The 22,457-nt window shown below is 37.6% G+C and overlaps 1 protein-coding gene across 6 annotated transcripts in view; it reads right to left on the reverse strand.

The window, feature by feature from the left end:
• Positions 1–22,457, reverse strand: part of CEP135 (centrosomal protein 135) — an 84,055-nt gene that overhangs the window by 37,968 nt on the left and 23,630 nt on the right. For 5 of the 6 annotated variants that reach the window (XM_034671770.1, XM_034671767.1, XM_034671769.1 and 2 more), the window contains 5 exons: positions 19,229–19,452; positions 14,242–14,394; positions 13,174–13,326; positions 8,448–8,525; positions 972–1,123 (listed from right to left, as the gene is read on the reverse strand). In XM_034671770.1, coding sequence (XP_034527661.1) covers positions 972–1,123; positions 8,448–8,525; positions 13,174–13,326; positions 14,242–14,394; positions 19,229–19,452 — 760 coding nt within the window. The remainder of the gene's footprint in view (positions 1–971; positions 1,124–8,447; positions 8,526–13,173; positions 13,327–14,241; positions 14,395–19,228; positions 19,453–22,457) is intronic. The other variant, XM_034671771.1, reaches the window with a different exon arrangement.

Genomic DNA, 22,457 nt, shown 5'->3' on the forward strand with positions numbered 1-22,457 from the left:
TCACACAGATCATCCAATCCTTTTTTTTTTTTTTAAAGATTTTATTTATTTATTTGACATAGAAAGAGACAGCCAGCAAGAGAGGGAACAGAAGCAGGGGGAGTGGGAGAGGAAGAAGCAGGCTCCTAGCGAAGAAGCCTGATGTGGGGCTCGATCCCAGAACGCTGGGATCTCACCCTGAGCTGAAGGCAGATGCTTAACGACTGCACCACCCAGGCGCCCCCATCCAATCCTTTTGATTTTATGAAGAAATGTTTCCTAAATCTAGCCTCTGTTCAAGTTCATTGTCACTGTTTCTAGTCCAGACACATGGTCTCCATCATTTGCAATCAGTCTCTTAAGATTCCAAATCCATCTTCCCAATTTCTGCCAGAGTTCACTTCCTAAAAGGTATGCTAATAACATCAGCTCTTTGGTTAAAAATTTGTTTGTTCTCCACATTTATAAGGTAAAATCCAGACACTCTTGGTTACCATACCATGTTCTTCATACCCTGACTCTAACCTATAGATATACCCTATTTTTCCATACTGACCTTCTTACCTTTCAGACACATCACCTTTTTAGACTCTGTATATGCATATTCTGATCTTACATTTTTTGAAAGAGGAAAGGAAAATGACAAAGAATTTTATAATTTTCAGCAATCCTACAGTAGGGAATACAAATAATCCAAAGTATCTAAGGGGAATTTTTGAAGGAAGTAGGTATAAAAACTTGCCTGTAATCATATCAGTCTGAGAGTCTTTAAAAATAGAGACACTCAACATCTACCCAGGTTTGCTCAGTGAATAAGAACCTCCAGAGATCTGCCCTTAAATTCATACTTTTCAAAACTGCCACAGGTGATTCTACTGCAAGGCCAACTTTCACTGCTTAAAGGCCCAGTTCAAAACACCACCACTAAGAACCTCACATAGCCACTAATTTGTTCCCAGAAGTGAAATAAACAAAACTTTCAATAAACTTACCTAAGTGAGTTCATCTCTGTCTTCCGATGAGATGAGTCACCAGCCACATGGTTAAGTTTTTGAGCTTGGAGTTTTGCTTTGTTCTCTAATGACTCTACTGTTTCTTTCATTATTAACACTTTAGACTTCAAATCACATTTTTCATCTTCAAGCTATAATTTAAATTAAAAAAATTAATAGATATCTCAGTTTTGTCTTCTTTAAGCACTCTTTAATAATATTTCTAGAGAAAAACTAAGGAAATAAATTATATTTATTTAACAATACTTTAAAAGTCAGTTGTATACTTTAGGTTCTAGATGTCAGAATGGGCATACACATTTATCTCTCCTTATCAATATCAGTAAAATGAAAAAAAAAAAGATACAAAATTTTTTAAAAAGCAAGAGAGGAGGGGCGCCTGGGTGGCACAGCGGTTAAGCGTCTGCCTTCGGCTCAGGGTGTGATCCCGGCGTTACGGGATCGAGCCCCACATCAGGCTCCTCCGGTATGAGCCTGCTTCTTCCTCTCCCACTCCCCCTGCTTGTGTTCCCTCTCTCGCTGGCTGTCTCTATCTCTGTCCAATAAATAAATAAAATCCTAAAAAAAAAAAAAAAAACCAAAAAGCAAGAGAGGAAGAAAAGAATATATCCATAAGAGCTATGAAAAAAGGAAAGGAAACCATTAGCAAACACAGCAAACATTTTGAGGAATTTCTAAAAAGCAATAAGTACATAGGACTAAACTGAAGAAAAATCAGAGCAGAAAATACTGTAACCCAAACAAAAAATGGGCAAGATTTAGATGAAAAAACTAAAATTTTCCTGAAAGACATAAAACACAACCTGATTTAATGTAAAGACACAACATGTTTCTGAATGGAAACACAATATTGGAAATGTATTAAAAGTTCCTGAAATAACCATAAATTCAATGAAATTTCAGTAAGAATCCTAACAGAACCTTTTATAAATAAGGAAGGTGGCTTAGATTTCATTCTGAAGTATTTAGGAAAAAAAGTTAAGAAAACAGGAAAAATTGTAGGGGATTTATGAGATATCAGAATAAATTACAAGCTACAGTGTGGATTTCACATGAATGAGCCAATACAAGTACACAGATATAAATTTAGAAAATGTAGTATGTTAAGGGAAGTAGGAAAAGAAAAAAATTTTTTTAAACATACAGGGATTTATTTATTTATTTATTTTTAAGATTTTATTTACTTATTTGACAGAGACAGCCAGCGAGAGAGGCAACACAAGCAGTGGGAGAGGAAAAAGCAGGCTCCTAGTGGAGGAGCCTGATGTGGGGCTCGATCCCAGAATGCTGGGATCAAGCCCTGAGCTGAAGGCAGACGCTTAACGACTGTGCCACCCAGGCGCCCCCAAAAGAAAAAATTCTTTACAGAGTTGGGACAGCCACTCACTGAAGAAAAAATCAGTTAGATTTCTATTTTATATACAAAAATAAATTCTAAATGGAATAATGATCTATATGTAAAACTCAAAACCAAGAAATATTTGTGTTAAATAGAAGTCTTCCCTTTAAAACTGTACACTGACTATACACATTTGATCTCCCCTCCCTCTTGAAATGACAGTAAAGGAATAGAAAGTAACACACTCATAAGGACATAGAGAACAAGAAAGAAAACGACAATGGATAAGTGATGTCAGTAACTTATGGAAGACAGAGAGTAGACAGAAGAGCGACTCAGAGTGGAAGGATACAATCCGAAGCAAAGCTTCTGAACCTAGGAACTACAGATATTTGGGGCCAGATAATCCTTTGCTGGGGGGGCTGCCTGTGCATTGTGCACCGTAGGACCTTTAGCAGCATCCCAGCCTCCTGAGTAGGCAAGGCCCTTAGTAGTATTTCTAGGTATGAAAAGCACCTTTTCCCCTAGTGTGTCAACCGCAAATTCTCCAGGTATTGCCAAATATCTCTTAGGAGGCAGAACTGACCTCAGTTGAGGAGCACTAATCTAAAATCACCACAGTTAGCAACTAGCTGATGTGCCCTGAAGAAACTCAACACAAAAAGGCACCAAGTGGTGCGCTGGGGGTCAGGAACAGAACAAGGAAGACTGGCTGAAAATCTATACTGGGCACATCACACCCGAGAGAGCTCCCACCTCTTTCTAGAAAGTTCTCTGGGAAACCAGAAATATAACTAAATTTTAAAATAAATCAATAAAAGAGTTAGAAGATAAAGCTGAGGAAATCTCCCAGAAAGAACAAAAAGTCAAAGAGAAAATAAGGGAGATAGGATAAGAACCTCAGATCTCTTTAGGAGGTCCAAAACCAGCTAATAAAAGTTCCAGAGGGGCGCCTGGCTGGCCCAATAGGTAAAGTGTGTGACTCTTGATCTTGGGGTCATGAATTCAAGCCTCATGCTGAGTGTAGAGCTTACTTAAAAAAAAAAAAAAGTTCCAGAGAGAGAAAATAGAATAGTACAGTAAATTACCCAAGAAATTGAAAACAAGGAGGAAATTCTTAAAGTTTTCAGAAATGAAAACATGTATAAGGGACTAGGATATAGAATAGCATCAGACATCTCAAAGAAAGTTAAGAGACAATGGAAGACAGTATTCAAAGTTTTTAGTGGAAATAATTTTCTAATCTAGATTTCCATATACCAAGCCAAATCATAAATCAATTATGAAATCTGAATAAAGACATTTTCAGACAAGTAGTATACCCAAAAACTCTCCTCCCATATCCTCTTTTCCAGAAAACTGCTAGAGAAGGTGCTATACCAGAATGAAGGAAAGAAAACACGAGGCTGAATACAGGAGAGGGGAAAGAGAGAAATTCATAAGAGGGCATAGTCCGCAACTGAGCAAGATGATGGAAAGCTCAAGAACAGAAGTCTTCAGTGGGAAACAACAGAACTGATAGGTCTGAGCATGTGGTAGAGATGTTGCAGTTCTTGACAAAAATTAGCAAAGGGTTTAATGAAAACAGAAAAGAAACAAAAAATAAAATGAAACAAAACAAAAGCAATGATTAATTCCAGGAAAAAGATCTGTAAGAGAAAAGGCAAGAGTAGTACTATCCCATTTGGCTGACCCATGGGCCACTAGAAGTCATAATAATATAAAGAGTTACTACTAAAGTAAGTATAATATGTAGTAAATACGAAGTAATGGGGGAAGAAAAAGGGAAGAGTGCTAAGTCATCATCTAATATCATGGATATTCATTAAATAATCTTGAATCAATAAAGTAAGACAAGATTAAGTAGTTATAAGCACATTATTTAGAAACAGGGAGGTAAACACCAGGAGGAAATAGAATTGTGGGTAGTAGTTTTGGATATAAAGAGGTGGGAAATGAAACTGGGTTTGTTTGTTTGTTTTCATTAAAAACCTTTCAAAATTCCTTGGGTAGATCTTGTACAAACAAGATTACATGTATAGTATAAAGAATAACAACAACAAAAGAACATTTATGTATCTATTACCTGGCTTAAAAATATTACCTGAACCTTGAAACTACTTGTGAGCAGTCTCCAATCACCAATCACATCCCCCAAATCCTGCCACAGTAACCACTTATCATGAGTCTCGTGTTTCTCATTTCTTATTTTTTTGTGTACCATTATCCGTATGAATCCCTAAATAATATATAGTTTAGGTCTGTATATATATATTTTTTAGATTATTTATTTATTTATTTGACAGAGATAGAGACAGCCAGCGAGAGAGGGAACACAAGCAGGGGGAGTGGGAGAGGAAGAAGCAGGCTCATAGCAGAGGAGCCTGACGTGGGGCTCGATCCCAGAACGCCGGGATCACGCCCTGAGCCGAAGGCAGACGCGCTTAACCGCTGTGCCACCCAGGCGCCCCTAGGTCTGTATACTTTTGAACTCTACACAAGTAGAATCATACTGCATGTTCTCTGACACTGTATTTGTAAGATTCATGCACACTGATGTTTGCAGCTACTGTTCACTCATTTTCACTGCTTTGTAATACTTCACTGTATGAATTATTACCACTATTTCTCTATTTTCCCCATAACTGACATCAAGATTGTTTCTTGTTTTCTACCAGGGAGTTTTAGGCTTTGTGAGGCTTTGGTCTGCTGCCACGGGCAATGTGTAACAAATGAACATGGTTGTTTTCCAATAAAAACTTTATGACAAAGACAAATTTGAGGCCAGGTTTGGTCTGGGCACCACAGTTCACTGACCTCCAACCAGGGTTCTTATCTAGAAATGGATTTGCTGGCTCACAGAATATGCCTTTACTAGGCAATGCCAAATTATCCTCCAAAGAGGTACCAGTTTGCACTCCCTGACCCTACATGTATTTGCTAAATTATGTGTGTTATAACTTAATTTCTTTTTTTATTTTTTAAGAAGTAATCTCTACACCCAACATAGGCTTGAACCTACAACCCTGAGATCAAGAGTTGCATGCTCTACTGACTGAGCCAGCCAGGTGCCCCTAACTTTTTAATTTCTGATGCCCTGATGGATGTGAAATGTTTTTACTATGGTTTTACAGTTTGTATTTCCTCTATTACTGATGTAGAACACCTTTTTATGTTTATTAGCCACTTGTAATTTCTTCTGCCATGAAGTGTCAATTCATATCTTCTGTTGAGTTTTTTTAGGTTAAATGTATAGCAAATCCTCTCAGTTAGTGGCCTGTTTTTTCAACTTATGGTTATTTGATGAACAAAGAAGTTCTTGTCAATGTAGTCCTATTTATCTGTTTCCTTTCATTTGTGTTTAGGAGCTTACATTCTGACAGCAGACACTTGCTAGCTGCGTGATATTAGGCAAATTCCACCCCCCTGCCTCAGTTTCCTTATGTATGATATAAGGATAATATTAACATTTACTTCATACGATTGTTATCAGAATTATAATTATATAAAATGTTGAGAAAGCACCTGACACAAAGTAAATGCTATATAAATTGCTATTATTATTATTTCCCCAAGGTCAAAAAGATTTTCTCCTGCTGGGCATGGAGCCCAATACAGGGTGTGAACACATGACCTGAGATTAAGACCTGAGCTGGGATCAAGAGTCAGACCTTTAACCACTGAGCCACCCAGGCGCTCCATCTCCTGTATTTTCTTTAAAAAATTGTAGCTATTTCTTGAACGTTCAAGGTTGCAACTGATTTTTGGGTACGGCATATTTGAAGTAGCATGCAATTCCTTCTTAATATACATAGATGTATACATATATATATGTGTGTGTGTATATATAAACATACACATGAATAGCCAATTGTCCCAGAAATAATTACTGAATAATCCTTTCTTTTCCCATTGATCTGAGTCCTTAATAGATCAAGTTTCCATATGTTTGTGGTTTTGTGGGATTGCTCTCGACTGGATTTTATAATTTTCCTTTAATCCTTATGAACTACCACTCTATATTAATTCCTAACTCTAAAGCTTTCACACTTGGTAGGCTAAGTTCCACACCATGCTCTTCTTTAAAATTCCTTTGCAATTCTTAGCTCTGTTTCCATGTAAAATTTAAAATCCATTGTCAATTTATAAACACACACATACCGTCTTGGAATTTCAGCTGGAACTACGTCAACTCTATAGATCAATTTGGGAAGAATTACACTCTTTTTTATAAACATAATGTTTGTCACCTTTTTTATAAACCTGATATATCTCTTCACTTTTTTAGGTCTTCTTTAACGTCTTTCAATAAGGTTGTATTATACTTTCTACAGAGATCCAGCAAATTCATACATAAGTATCTTACATTGCTTATCTCTATTAAAATGGTTTGGATTTTTCTTTTTCTTTTTTTCTCTTCTTTGGGATCTGTTATACTTCCAGCATTCACTGTGCATTTTGAATCAGAATTCCTGTGTTTTTATTAGATCTAGAAAGTTAGCAGTCATTATCTTTTCAAATACTGCCTCTGTCACACCTTCTATTACATTCTCCTAGAATTTTGACTAAATATATGTTAGACTTTCTCACTTTATTCTCTAAGGCTTTACCTTATTTTATATTTTCTAAATCCTACTCTCTTTCCAATGACTTCTAGTACTTTAGATATATTTTTTTATACTTTTCTGTTCATTAATTCTCACTTTCAGCTTCTGGACAAGATGGACCCTTCTACCTGAAATAATTAAAAATTGGACAAGATACATGAAACAATGGTTTCCAAGACACTGAGCATCAGGCCGTGATGGACAGTAACCCCTGAGGAACAAGAAACAAATGAGATGAGCCCTACCATTTCTCCAGCTTACTGCTTCAAGAATTTCTAGGCTGTGTCACAGGGAAAGGAACTCAGGTGAAGCCTGGTGGTTCCCCTAAGTTCAGAAGACATGACTGAGAGTCAAGGGAGGCCAAGGCAGTTAGGGCTTGCAGAGCAGATACTGGAGGAGAGCTACACAGACAGAGCTCCAGAGATCTATAAAAGGTGCTCCTTGAGTGTTCAGCTGAGCAGAGCTCAGCACAGAGGAAGTTACCCAAGGCCAGAGAAAGAACCATCAAAAAGTTAAAGGGAATAATACTCAGAGCTCATGTAGACCAGGAGTAATTCCTGTTGCCATCTGTCATTTGAAAACCTCATAATTGGTGACTAACATAATATAATAAAAAATTATTATAAAAAAAAAGAAAACCTCATAATTCATGGGGCAATAGATAGCGTACTCAAAACAGTTCTGTCTCTGTAATGAAACAAAATTAGTCCAGGACTAAATGCTACTCTGGTCCCACCTAATGAACCTTAAAAGCAAAACTGAAAGGGCTCAACCTACTTCCATTCTGACTTAACTGTATCCCAGAACAAACCTCAAAAGTACTCATAGGGATACAATTCATCCAGCAACCAAGAAGGTAAAATTCACAATGTGTGACATCTAAAATTACCAGGCATGCAAAGAATCAGGAAAATATAACCCATGATGAGGAGGGAAAAAAAAAAATCAACTGATAGAAACAGATGATAGTATTCATAGACGTGGTACATAAAAACAGTGAAGACATAGTAAAGGAAACTAGCCAAAATGAAACACCAAGAAAAAAAGAGGATTCAGAACACATAACAATTATTAATAAATTCTACCTCTAGAGAGAGCAATAAGGAATGAAAATGAATTTCATTTTTTCCTCTATGTCTGTATTATCATACAATAATCATAACTAACACCTAGTGAGTGCCTACAACATGCCAGTGACTCTTCTAAGTTCTCGACATGTATTAACTTGTTTAATCCTCACAAAAACTTAGGAAGTACTAACACCATTCCATTTTACAAATAAAGAAACTGAGAGATGGGAAGTTTGAGTAGCTTGTCTACAGGTAATAGGTGACAGAGAAGGACAAAAACCCCAGTAGTTGGCCTTCCAAGTATATACTCCTAAAAACTGTTACACAGCATCTCTAGCTTACTATTTTGCAATTTTAAAAACATAGAGCACACTGAAACTATAATTGAAATAGTTATTCATATGACACAATTTACCCCAAATCCAGTTTGATAACTTACCTGATGGTTAATACATGTCAAATGTTCAATAGTTTTCTCTAATTTTGATTTTTCAAAAATATTCACTTCCTGGAGATTCTGAAAAAGAATTTTATGGAAAATGTTTATTCACAGCAGATAACAAAACAAAATTAGCAAAGTAAGCAATACAGGTCTACAGTACTATTCTATTTGTCTTTTTAATAACATGGAAATCCTTTAGAAAGAAAATCTTTAGACATTTTACAACGATGATGCTTTTGGTTGAAAAAAAAAAAAAGGACAAGACTTTCTTATCCTTTATATACTACTTCCATGTGTGATTGTAATAGAAGACACAGAATGGCATGGATTTGTTTTTATTTTTTATTTTTATTTATTTTATTTTTTTAAGATTTTATTTATTTATTCAACAGAGATAGAGAAAGCCAGCGAGAGAGGGAACACAAGCAGGGGGAGTGGGAGAGGAAGAAGCAGGCTCATAGCGGAGGAGCCTGATGTAGGGCTTGATCCCATAATGCCGGGATCACACCCTGAGCCGAAGGCAGATGCTTAACCACTGTGCCACCCAGGTGCCCCTGTTTTTAAAGATTTATACAGATCAATCCATTAGTACAACTACAAAAGGAAAAAGCTAGCAGGTTAACTAAGTGTGATCAGGAGTATGCCCTCATGAGGGGTGCCTGGGTGGCTCAGTCTTTAAGTGTCTGCCTTTGGCTCAGCGTGTGATCCCAGGGTCCTGGGATCGAGCCCCACATCGGGCTCCATGCTCTGCTGGGAGCCTGCTTCTTCCTCTCCCACTCCCCCTGACTGACTGTGTTCCTTCTCTCACTGGCTGTTTCTCTCTCTGTTAAATAAATAAATAAAGTCCCAAAAAAAAAAAAAAAAAGGAGTATGCCCTCATGAGAGATGTCAGAGGAACAGAAGGCAAAGAAGAAATGATGAGTCATAGAGACACAGGAAAGAATACTACAGGGCCATGCAAGAGATCAGAATTTCAAGAATAGGCTGGTCAACAGTGAAATCACAAGTACTATTTCTTTGGTTAGGCTATCTTTTTTTTTTAAGATTTTATTTATTCATTTGACAGAGAGAGAGACAGCCAGTGAGAGAGGGGACACAAGCAGGGGGAGTGGGAGAGAAAGAAGCAGGCTCCCAGCGGAGGAGCCTGATGTGGGGCTCGAACGCCGGGATCACGCCCTGAGCCAAAGGCAGACGCTTAACAACTGAGCCACCCAGGCGCCCCTGGTTAGGCTATCTTATCCAACTCTTGCTGATGCTAAGTGTAGGACAAATGATTTACACTAGTATTCCCTGAGAATTTTTCTAGTGCAGATTCATACTTCTATCCATGTTATTCATTAAAAACAAATCAATTAAGACACCTGGACACTTGAATTATGTATCTGGTTGAAAGCATCACTGTGCTGTATGCATTTTTTATTAAATCATTCAACCAGTATTGAGTACAGACTACATACCAAGCACCCAGCAATGTGTTAGGAATACATGGTGAGAAAAATGCATAAAGCCTCTGACATCACAGTTACTAAAGCCCAGTAGAAAAGACAAACTAAAACAAGATACTATAATAAAACCATGAATATTCTGCTAAGAAAATGAACTTTATGGCAACATACTGAAAGGGAATCTAGAGTCTTGGGTTCATTTCCTGTGTGAGGAAATGATGTTCAACCTGACTCTAAAGGAGGAATAGGAACTAGCCAGGTGAAATTACTGTAAGGCGGGGGAAGATTTTTCAATAGCCTATGCAGAAAACTGGAGCCAAGAAAAAGTCCACTAAGCTTGGAGTTGAGAAAACGAGATGTGGGAAATGGGGGAGATGAGTTTGGGGAAAAGAAGCTTGAGTTTGGGGAAAAGAAGCTAGACCTTGAAGTAGGCAAACGCCAATCACTGAAGTCTTTGAAAACAGTTCATAGGTTTCACTTCATTTTTTTTTTTTAATTTATTTGTCAGAGAGAGAGAGAAAGGGAGAGCGCGCACACAAGAAGGGGAAGCGGCAGGCTGAAGGAGAAGCAGACTCCCTGCTGAGAAGGCAGCCCAATGTGGGACTTGACCCCAGGACTCTGGGATCACGACCTGCACCAAAGGCAGATGCTTAACTGACTGAGCCACCCAGCATCCCCAGTTCATAGATTTTAAATCTGATCAGATTTGTATCTCTGAAAGATGACTCTGCCTTCTTTGTAAAATACAGATTTGAGAGGCTGCTGATCCACTAACGCAGCTGGGACAGAATAATGGCCAGAATGGGATGGGAGCAGGGGAACAGAAAGAAGTACACAGATTCGAGAGAAACTACCGTGAGCTCAGGAGCCAGACTCCATCTGACTTCACAGTTAGGTGATCTTGGGCAGCTTATTAAAACTCTGTAACTCAGAGACCACATCTGTAAGCATTAGTTATTTGAAAAGGCCATTGTGAAGATTTACTGAGACAGCCATGTAAAAAGCACTCAACAGAGCCTCCCACATGAAAAGAGCTTAATAAGTGTTAAATATTATTTTAAGAGGTAGCACACATAGGACTTGGTGATTAGTTGAGAGAAAAGAGCTTTACAGGAGAAAGGAGTCACTGATGATGCCTGGTTTGACAACTGGGTAGATAGCTGAATAACAGGAAATTACTAGAGGAGGCTTAAGGATTGAGATGATTAGTTTTTAAGTAAAAGACCACCTATAAACTCATAAATATTGACTTCTACAATCTAGAAAGATTCTGGTAATATAAATATCACTTTTTCTGAGCTTTCAGTACTACTGCATTTTAAAATCCTGTTTCTACATTCCTTGGTCCTTTCAACAAGTACGGAAAAGAATAAATCAGTAGCTTGTGCTAAAAGCTGCCATATTGCACAGAAACTTTCCATTTGGTAGTTTTAACACTTATTTTTCTAAGAAAGCACATTCTGGAGGGCAGTATTCCAAAAGATCCCAATTAAAAATATTCCATTGGGGTAAAATTTTAACTGAAAATGTATGACATAAAGACTACCCTTATAATGCTTAAATGTTCTTATTCCTAACTTGAGCTGCTAATTTCTAAGCATTAACTCAATAACACTTATTGGAAGTAAACTACAGAATCCGTATTAGTAACAATAATAGCTAATGTTGAGTTCTTATAATGTTCCAAGCACTATTAAGTGCTTTATGTACATTCACACATTTTTTTGGAGATTATAAGAGAAAATATAAGATACTGCCCCTAAATAGGTCACCAAAAGCACAAGCAACAAAAGAAAAAAATACATAAACTGGACTTTATCAAAATTAAAACTCTCGTGTTTTAAGGGACACGAAAATGAAAGACAATGAAAAGGCAACCCACAGAATGGGGGAAAGTATTTGTAAATCATGTATCTGATAAGGAGCTTGTACCAAGAATATATAAAATACTCTTACAGTTCAGTAACAGTGAGGCAATAACCCAATGTAAACATGGGCAAAGGATCTGAACAGACATTTCTCCAAAGATAAACAAATGGCCAAATAAGCACATGAAAAGATGCCCGATGTCATTAGCCATCAAGGAAATGGAAATCAAGACCACAGTGGATACTATCGCATACCCACCAACATGAAGAAAATAAAGAAGACAGATAATAACAGGTGTTGGTGAGGATGTGGAGAAATTAGAACTCTTATACACTGCTGGTGAGAATATAAATGGTACAGCTGATTTGGGAAACAGCCTGACAGTTGATCAAATGGTTATGGTTATCCAACGAACCTAGGTATATACCCAAGATAAATGAAAACCTACATCAATAAAAAGTACATGAATGTTCACAGCACCATTTTTCATAACAGTCAAAAAGTTTAAACCACATAAATGGAAATTAAAATGTTTTCTGTCTTTCCACAGAATGGAATATTATTCTACAATAAAAAGGAACATTTTATGTATTGATGCATACTACATGGATGAACTTGAAAACATTATGCAAAGTGAGAGAAGCCCGAGATAAAAAGATACATACTAAGTGATTCAATTATATGAAATGTTCAGAGTAGGCAAATCTGTAGAAAGAGAAAGTAGCTTCATGGTTGCCTAGGCCTGGGGAGGCCAGGGTGAAATGGAGAACCTCTGCTAATGGGTTTCAGGGTTTCCTTTCGAGGTAATGAAAATGCTCTTAAATAGATTGTGGTGATAGGCTGAACAAGTCTGTGAATAATTAAAAACCACTGAACTGTACACTTTAAATGGCTGAATTGAATGGTATGTGAATAACTCAGTCACGTTGTTTTACATTAAAAAAAAAAAAGATAATGTCCCTCCACATGAGGAAGGAACTTCCAAATTGAGATCACAGGTCAGTAACTTTCTCTAAAGAACCAAATAAGTATTTTAGGCTTTGTGGGCCAGTTTCTGCTGCAAATGCTCAATCCTGCCCCTGCAGCATGACAGAAGCTACACAGAATACTACGGTCCACAAACCAGCATGGTATTCCAATAACACTGACCAACAACGTAATTTGGATTTCATAGTTTTCACGTGTCATGAAATATTCTTCTGTATTTTTTGAATGACCTAAATACGTAAAAACCATTTTTAGCACATGGTCATACAAAAACACAGTGGTCTGGATTTGGTTCATGTGTCACTGTTTGCCAACTCCTTGATCTAGCTGCACATTCTAAATAGTCACTTCATAGGAAAACGTAAAGACCTCCCTTTTCCCTATAAATTGCCTTTCAAAAATAAGTCGATCTTATTACTTACTTTTAACTTTTCCTTTAAAGCTTCTTTTTCTGACATAATCCTTCTTAAGTCAGATAATGCAAGTTCTTTTTCTTTTTCCATAAGACTAACAATATTATGGGAGACTGCGTTTTGGGTGGACTCCTTTCTTAGTGCGCATAACTGTTCCTGAGCCTTAAAGAATTAAAAGATATAAATAAAAAACACATTGGATATGCTCCGAAGTGAAAAAAAAGGCAAACTAAACACATGCTACCTTTGCTCTCTTCCCAAATCCCGACAAAATTAGTAAAAGGATTAAAATAACAACAACAACAACAAAATCCCCAAAGACAAGGAGATTGAAAGGAAATGATAGCTACAAAAGTTTGGAAACCAGACAGCAGATGGACAATTAGTAATTAACTAAGCAGACCCAAGAAAGCTAAAATCCAAGCCAATGGTGGGGAAAGCCCAGAAATGAATCAATCTGCAAATCTGCAGATTCCAAAAAAAATCTCCAAAAGTAAAAAACAGCTTTTCAACTTGACCTTTTAACTTACATGTCCTTCTCCCTCTCTCAAAGTAGCATTAGAACTTCATGGGAAATTGGTATGGAACAAATTTAGACACTTTGCTCTGCTCGTATTCACCTGCTCTCTGACAACTGAGGCTTTATAACTGGGCCAAGCTGTACCAACTCTCTCTTCCCTAGAGTTTTTTTAAACTACAGGCTAAGTCCTTAATATCCAGTATATCCAAATTGTGGGTGCTACCCACTGTCTGATAGACTCCTAACATGTCTCAATCCCAAGGATAAACCTGGCTCAGAGTCAGGCTAAGACCTGTGCCAGGAAGCTTTAGAAGTAGGAAATTATCTCTAACAGACTTAACACACAGATAGACTAGAAGAGAATAAATATGGAAAAAAATAATAGAGATCTCTGCTTTGGGAATAGGACAATAAAAGAAACTACTACCATACTTAGATAATTCTAATTATGAAGGAATATAACAAGGTCCATATATTACAATAATTTAAAAGATTTATACTGGTTTCCTTATAGTTAATTTGTTCTAAATGATCTGTTGGCTTAATCAATTTCTTACTTCATTATATAAGACACTTAGTTTATCTCTTTCTGCTGTCAATAATTTAACATTGGACTGTATATCCTCCATATGTTTTTCAAATCTTTCCAGCATACGCTGAAGTTCATCTCTTTCTCTTGTGATCAGATGAATTTCTGAGTTGTAATCGCCCTGAAACATAATTTAAAAACAAGTTATCATTTGTTATAATTATCACCATATGGTTGTCACAGGATGTTGGTAATGACAGTGACTGAATAATGTTAACAGACAAAAAGAACGCAAATTTTTTATCCATAATGAGGGCAGCAGATGAAAGTGTAGGCAGTACTGGGGCAAATTTCCTGGCCTTCAAATGCCCAAGAAGGGACCCTGCTTGCTGCCAATGATACCACTTGATCAGATCCTGTCATACGCCTCAACTGTCATTCTCCTGGAGTTGTTTTTTTTTTTTTTTTTAAGATTTAATTTATTCATTAAACAGAGAGAGAGAGACAGCCAGCGAGAGAGAGAACACAAGCAGAGGGAGCGGGAGAGGAAGAAGCAGGCTCCCAGCGGAAGAGCCTGACGTGGGGCTCGATCCCAGAACGCCGGGATCACACTCTGAGCCGAAGGCAGACGCCCAACAACTGAGCCACCCAGGCGCCCCTGGAGTTGTTTATAATGGTCGTAACTGAAGTGTAATCCCCAGAGCAGAAGCATCAGCAGCAAGTAGGAACTTGTTACACACGTAAGTTGGTGAGCCCATCCCAGACATACTAAATTGGAAACTGTGGGCATAGGGCCCATAACTACGGTTTATCAAGCCCTCCAGGTGATTCTCATGCATGCTAATTGCTGGGAACCACTAGTTGACAACCCTCTCCAGGGAAGGGACTAGGAGGGTATATGTGTGCCTGCTCACCCAATGCAAGTAACTATTACAGCCTAGCACATTCTTCAGTGTTTTCTGACTGAATCTGAGATCAATTTCCCAGCCGCACCAGCCTCCACGACCATCCCAGCCCCAACCTATGTGAAATCTATTTTTGCAATGAGATAAATATAAATATTTCAACCAGGCAGTATACATTAAGGATGTTCACCAAAAAAGCAAATACTTCCAACATTTCTAAAACAGAATGATGCCTATTATTTTAGTCCAATTCAAAAGACCCACTATCTTCAAAACTATGTGGAAAATAAAGGTGATAAATGTATACTTGGGATACAACGTATCTTTTTTTTTTAGAGGACAAGCGAGCGAGCAAGCAGAATACTGGGAAAATCTTAGGCCGGTGTCACACCCGGTGGACCAGGCGAGCTTGATGCAGGGCTTGATCTCACAACCCTGAGGGAATGTAAGGTATCTTAACATTATAGTTCTAAATGCAAAAGCCCCAGGAGGAGATAATCTGATAATCTGGTACATTGGAAAGCATCCTGATGTATGTTATTCACTATCTACTGTACACATAACCATGACTAATGTAGACTTAGTATCTGTGAGGTACCTCTAACCTGCCACTTGGAAGTAAATTATCCTCTGGTTAAACAAGAAAAATCAAAGCATACTGGATGAGATTAGTTATTTGGACACCTTAAAAGATAAGATATTTTACAGGACAAAAGCACATTAGGGTTTGAGGACTTAAGGCTTAGATAACTATAAAAGAAAATCTGCAACCTAACTATATCTACATAAAAATATCTTACAAAAAGGAGGTGGTTTGCATACATTTTAGAAAAGGAGAAGTCAGTGAATAAAGATTTGACAATCCTGCAGATGTGGTCCCTGAGCAATGGAACCAAGCAGAGCTGAGCCTCATACTATTCCACTGCACTGGAGTCACAGATGGGACACGGCTGACAAAATTCAGCAGGCTAGGGCAAAAGCCCAGAAGTAGTGAGGGGCTCCTGAGCTCTAGGCTTGGCAGAAGAGTCACACTGCTCATCCAGCTTCTCTCCCAGAGCTAAGCTGAGGACCTGGGGTGGGTGAGAGTTGGCCGTCTGGTTATAAATAAGGTTGGGACATAAAAAAAAAGATTTGACAGTTTATTATCATTACTGTCTAGGTCTCAGCTTAAATCTCACTTTCTCTAAGGAATCTGCTGACTCTTCAATCTAATTTAGATCTCCCTCTTTGTATTCTTAGAGCATTCTGAAACCTATCCTTTTTTTTACTAATACTATAGATAAGCTTATAAAGTTATTAACATGATTAGGTGTTTAATATACGTCTTTTCCACTAAAATGTGAGCTCAATGACAGACACAGTAGGTATTTGGTCTGACCACACTTTCAGTGCCTAGCATGGTACCTAAAATGAATGAATTCTCCAACATTACTGACTGGCCTTCTCAAGCAGGGACTCTAGCTCTTTTCTAAATATATCTTGTATAGACAAAAGTATGCAGATATTTATATTTGTGTTCATATGTAATTGTTAATAATTCTTTTACCATTCCATTGTTCCTGACACACACACACACGCACACACATGCTCATGACATACATGCACAATACTAAACGCTACAAGCACAGAAGCTAAGTCTTCTTTATCTCACATCCAGTGCCTCATTCAGAGCAGGCACTCAATATGTACTGCTGAACTGAATGTAACTTTGTATCTAGACCTGATGTGCTTTGAACCAGCAAATAATAAGGGAATGAAATATTTACTAGGAACTAGGTGTACTGCTAGGCCCTTATTATCTCATGTAACCTTTGGAAACAGGGGTTTCATGAAGTGAGGTAACTTGTCCAAGGTCATAAAAGCAGTTTGTGTCTCCAACTCTAAAGCCCTTTCTACTCCACTATACTTGAAACTCACAATTGGAACCATAGTGAGTACAAGCACAAGGAGAAAGGAGGCAGTGCTCACCCTACACAGACAGTAGAGAATTAATGGGTGTATTTTTGACAAAGATCATTGATATTAAAAATATCAATATTTTTTTCTGAGTTACTGCAATCCTAAGAAACTGTGCCTCAGTTTGTCATAAATCAAGATTTGAAACTCAACAGTGTGTACCAAATCCAGCTTTAGAGAACTTCGTTGTTTGCTATATAGTTTCTAAGCATGTTTAAAATACCCAAGTTTAGGTGCAGATGCACTCTCTAGTGCCCAGAACTCTCAACTGTTTTACACTTCAACCATTTCACTCATGTACACACCTACTATTCCCGGCCATTCCTGCAACTTATTATGGGAACTCTAAAATGCTCTGAACACCCTACCTTTCTAAACCTTAGAAAAGGAATTCTTTATCCGTGTTAGGTAACATTAGAAAATTTTAAGAAAATACATAAGTTGAAAGGGGATAAAAGTCTCTTCTGATTTTATCAGTACCTCAACAATATCTCCTGTTTGTTTTTCAACTGTAAATCTATATGGAGGAGTTAAATCAAATATGTAGGTTAAAAACTTTGAGATATTTGTCTATTCAGTTTTATTTAATAAATATATGATTACACTAATCAACCATTTTATGGAAGATTCTCCTATGCAATGAAGATGATCAATTCAGTGATTGATTTTTTTCTGAGTCCTAAGTATATATGGGGCTTAAAAAACAACTCAGTAACACATACATTAACTTATACAGTATTTTCTCGCCAATTCATTCTGCTTATAACAGATAACACAATGTAGTGTTTTTACTAACACCTATAAATCAAATTCAGCCATTAGCCAATGAAGTTAAAAAACCCAAACCATTTGATAATGGACGCAGGATCTTCAGGAAAAAGATGATGAAACTAGTAAACTCAGGCAAGTCTGAAATTTTTTTAACCTATTATCTTCATGTATATGTCACAGTGACTTGATATTTTTAAATATTTGAAATTAAATGTTTTGAGTTTTAATTTTACTCCCAACTTCCCCTGATTTTATCTAGTTTGTAGATAATGTTAGAGTCATAAGCCTCCAGAACTCCTATAGCTCTGAAGCTTAAAAAAAAAGGAAAAAAAAAGAAAAATGTGAATGAAGAATTCAAATGCTACTCATAAAACACTGAAAATAATTATGACCTAAAATAGAGATACATGATTTTAATCTCTCATGACACACGGTTAACTTTACCTAATATACATCTTTAGACTACTAACTTATAGATGTGGTTGTAGCAGACAAATGGGAAGACCTGCCCTGCACTCACTTCCACACTCTACCTGCTCCTGTTGCATGGTTAACATGAAAGATGTCTGGTGTGCACAATGTGACCCGCCTTTCTGACTGGTCCAAGGCTGGGAATAGCAAGAAGCCACGTTGTCTGCCATGTGGATGAAGCCACTCTGCTTTGAGAGAGAAAATGCAGCTGATACCAAGAGTAAAGGACAGAAAGGAAACGTCCAGTAGCATGAATTACTAGTTCCAGTTTCTGGAAACCCAGATGTCCCTGTACTTACCCTTTACATGTAATGAGCTATTCATCTTTCCTGAATTTCCAAAAATCAGTGTGTTATGCTTTGTTCTTAAGTAGTTTTCCTAATAAATGGAATGTTTCTACAGTATAGGTCATGTAAAAAAACCCAAAAATCAAAATTAAGAAAAACCTCTTCTTTTTTTTGAGAGAGTACGTACACACGCCTGCATACGTGAGCAAGGGGGAGGGGCAGGGGGAGAGAGAGGAAGAATCTTGAGCAGGCACCATGCTCAGAGAAGAGCCCAACTCCGGGTTCAATCTCACGACCCTGTGATCATGACGTGAGCCTTTCGAAATCAAGAGTCTGATGATGCTTAACCGACAGAGCTACCCAGGTGCACCACCCCCTGCTTTTAAGTAGGCTCTATATCCAGCACAGAGGCCAACGCAGGGCTTGAACTCATGACTCTGAGATCAAGACCTGAGCTGAGATCAAGAGTCAGATGTTTAACTGAATGAGCCACCCAGGCGCCCCCAGAAAAACTTTTAAAAAACAAATATGAATAAAGTTATATTTAATACAATAATCATACCAGAAAGGTTTGTTCATAAAGATACACTCCTGATTATCAATCATTCTTAAAAAGAGCTATTACCTTTTCTAGTGTTTTAAATATTGGAATTTTTTCACGTGTAGAATAATTTGTAGAGCAAGATCTTCGCTGTATTATATGTTGGAGTCTTTCTAGCTCTTTCTTATAAAAATCTCGTTCTTCTTCTATACCTTTGAGAAATGTATCTAAACGAGAGGGTGACTTGTCTCGACGTTTTATTCCATGTTCTAGCCTCATCCTTTCAACTTCCAGAGTAAGTTCTCTTTCTGTAAATTAAATATTAAAAGTGTTGCATGTAAATTATACAACTAGCGAAATATATTCTATCAGTTAGTTTTAGAATACAAGCTACTAAAAATCATTAACTTTTGTATATCACCTACCACCGGCTGATATCAAAGAAAAGAGGTAAATATTGAGAAAAATGAGGAAAAAGAGCACAAATTACATTAAAAGTTTAAATAAAATCTAATAAGTCAAAGTCCTCCTACTTTTGTCTTATCACAAGGATGGTAACATTTAGTACTATAGAATGAATAAACTACCACATGGTACTTTCTGGGGATCTGAAAATGCATTAAAAGAAAATCTGCCTATAAGCAATTAATCATAATATGCATGATTTTTAACATTAAGCTTAAATTTAATAGAGTATTATACAAAGAGATCAAAGCAACTCATCTTTCCCGAAATAAGCACAACTATTAACTTTTACCACAAAAGTTACCTTTTCATGAGTCCCAAGTAGCCTAATACTGGTAATTTCACATTGTTCAATCTAATTTAACTCTGAGGCATGAAATGATTTTCAAGACATACTCTGATTCACTCTCATCTCTTCTTTCATTCATTTCACAGGTATTTATGGAGCATTTACTCTACGCCCAGCACTAGCTAAGAATACAACTATGAAAAATATAGCTAAGGTCAAACAATTATTCTGTGTAGTAGGATAAAATCTATAAAAGAATAGCATGCAATGCAACCTGGAGGATGAATTGGTAAATTCATCCCAAGGAGTGACCAGACAGGTAAGAAAGCAGGAGAGTGGGAAGGAATGGGCTATTGGGTTAAATGCTAAGAAGTCAAATAAATTAATGAATGAAAAATGTCCACTACATTTAGCATAATGGGGATGAGGGCAGCGCTTCCAAGAGCAGCTCAGGTGGGGATGGAAGCCAACTGGAGTGGATTGAGGAGCTAAAGGGTAGTAGTGATCAAGCAGAAACAGCAAGGGTGGATGACCTTTCAAGATGTTAAAACTGAAAAAGAGAAAAGGGTGGCTGGAGGGGAATGGGTCAAAGTTTTTGTCATAGAATGGGAAAAGGGTAAGCAGGGTTTATTGTTGTTTAAGTTTCAGTTAGTTAGCATACAGTGTAATATTAGTTTCAGGTATACAATATAGTGATTCAACACTTCCACACATTACCCAGGGTGCATTAAAACAAGAGCACTCCTTAATCCCCATCACGTATTTCACCTATCCCCCCCCACCTCCCCTCTGGTAACCATCAGTTTGCTCTCTAGCATTAAGAGCCTGTTTCTTTTTTTCTTTTCTTTTTAAGATTTTATTTTTAAATAACCTCTACACCCAACACGGGGTTCAAACTCACAACTCTGGACCAAGAGTCGCATGCTCTTCTGACTGAGCCAGCCAGGTGCCCCAAGAGTCTGTTTCTTTGTTTGCCTCTCTTTTTACCTTTGCTCATTTGTTTACTTAAATTCCACATATGAGTGGGGTGCCTGGGTGGCTCAGTCGGTTGGGTGTCTGCCTCTGGCTCAGGTCATGATCCCAATGTCCTGGAAATGGGTCCTGCATTGGTCTCCCTGCTCAGCAGGGCGTCTGTTTCTCCCTCTTCCTTCTACCCCTCCCTCCTGCTCGTGCTCTGTCTCTCTCAAATAAATAAAACCTTTAAAAAAAATTCCACATATGAGTGAAATCATATGGTATTTGTCTTTCTCTGACTTATTTCACTTAGCATAATACTCTCTAGCTCCATGCATGTCGTCGCAAATGGCAAGATTTCATTCTTTTTTATGGCTAATATTCCACCGTATACATATACACCACATCTTCCTTATCCACTCTTCAGTCGATGGACACTTGGGCTGTTTCCATAATTTGGCTATTGTAGATAATGCTGCTATAAACACCAGGGTACATGTATCCCTTTGAATTAGTATTTTTGTGTTCTCTGGGTAAATACCCAGTAGTGTGATTGCTGTATTATAGGGTAGTTCTATTTTTAACTTTTTGAGGAAGCTCCATACTGTTTTCCACAGTGGCTGCACCAGTTTGCATTCCCATCAACCATACAAGACAGTTCTCCTTTCTCTGTATCCTTGCCAATACCTTTTGTTTCTTGTGTTGTTGATTTTAGCCATTCTGATAGGTATGAGGTGATATCTCCCCGTAACTTTCATTTGTATTTTCCTGATGGTAAGTGACGATGAGCAGCTTTTCATGCGTCTATTGGCCATCTGTATGTCTTCTTTGGAAAGATGTCTATTCATGTCTTCTACCGATTTTTTAACTGGATTATTTGATTTTCAGGTGCTGAGTTCTGTAAGTTCTTTATATATTTTGGATACTAATCCTTTATCAGATATGTCATTTGCAAACATCTTCTCCCATTCTGTAGGCTGCCTTTTAGTTTTGTTGATTGTTTTCTTTGCTGTGCAGAAGCTTTTTATTTTGATGTAGTCCTAATAGTTTATTTTTGCTTTTGTTTCCCTTGCCTCAGGAGACATATCAGGGTAAGTATGTTTAAATGCCAATGGACAAAAACAGTACAGACTTAAGTTAGGGAAAAGAGATAATTAAATTGCAAAGTTTTAAAATTAGGGAGGATAGGATCCAGAGAACAGATGGAGGCAGTGGCCTTTCCAAAGAGGGACACACTTCTATAGTAACAGGAGGGAAGATAAAAATGGACAGTTTAAGATCTTGAGACAGGAAACTGACAGAAGGCCTCCCTGACGGCTTCCATTCTCTTAGGGAACCTGAGATCGCCTACTCAGAATGGGAGGTGGAATGAGCGTCATAGGCTTATTGAGAATGGAAAACATTTGAAATGTTCCCTGCGAAGAGTAGGAGAGCAAGTGGTAAGAAATACAGAGTAAGACTTCTACACATCATGGAGAGTGCTGCTGAAGTTCAGGACCATCTAATTTACAGGGCTACTGATGTGTCTGGTGCACACACAAGCAGTACCTAGTTGCTCATGTGCAAATGTATAGAAGGTAAATATTCTGGTTGACCTGTGGTTGG

The sequence above is a fragment of the Ailuropoda melanoleuca genome, chromosome 11 (assembly GCF_002007445.2).
Source record: "Ailuropoda melanoleuca isolate Jingjing chromosome 11, ASM200744v2, whole genome shotgun sequence".
Taxonomy (NCBI): domain Eukaryota; kingdom Metazoa; phylum Chordata; class Mammalia; order Carnivora; family Ursidae; genus Ailuropoda; species Ailuropoda melanoleuca.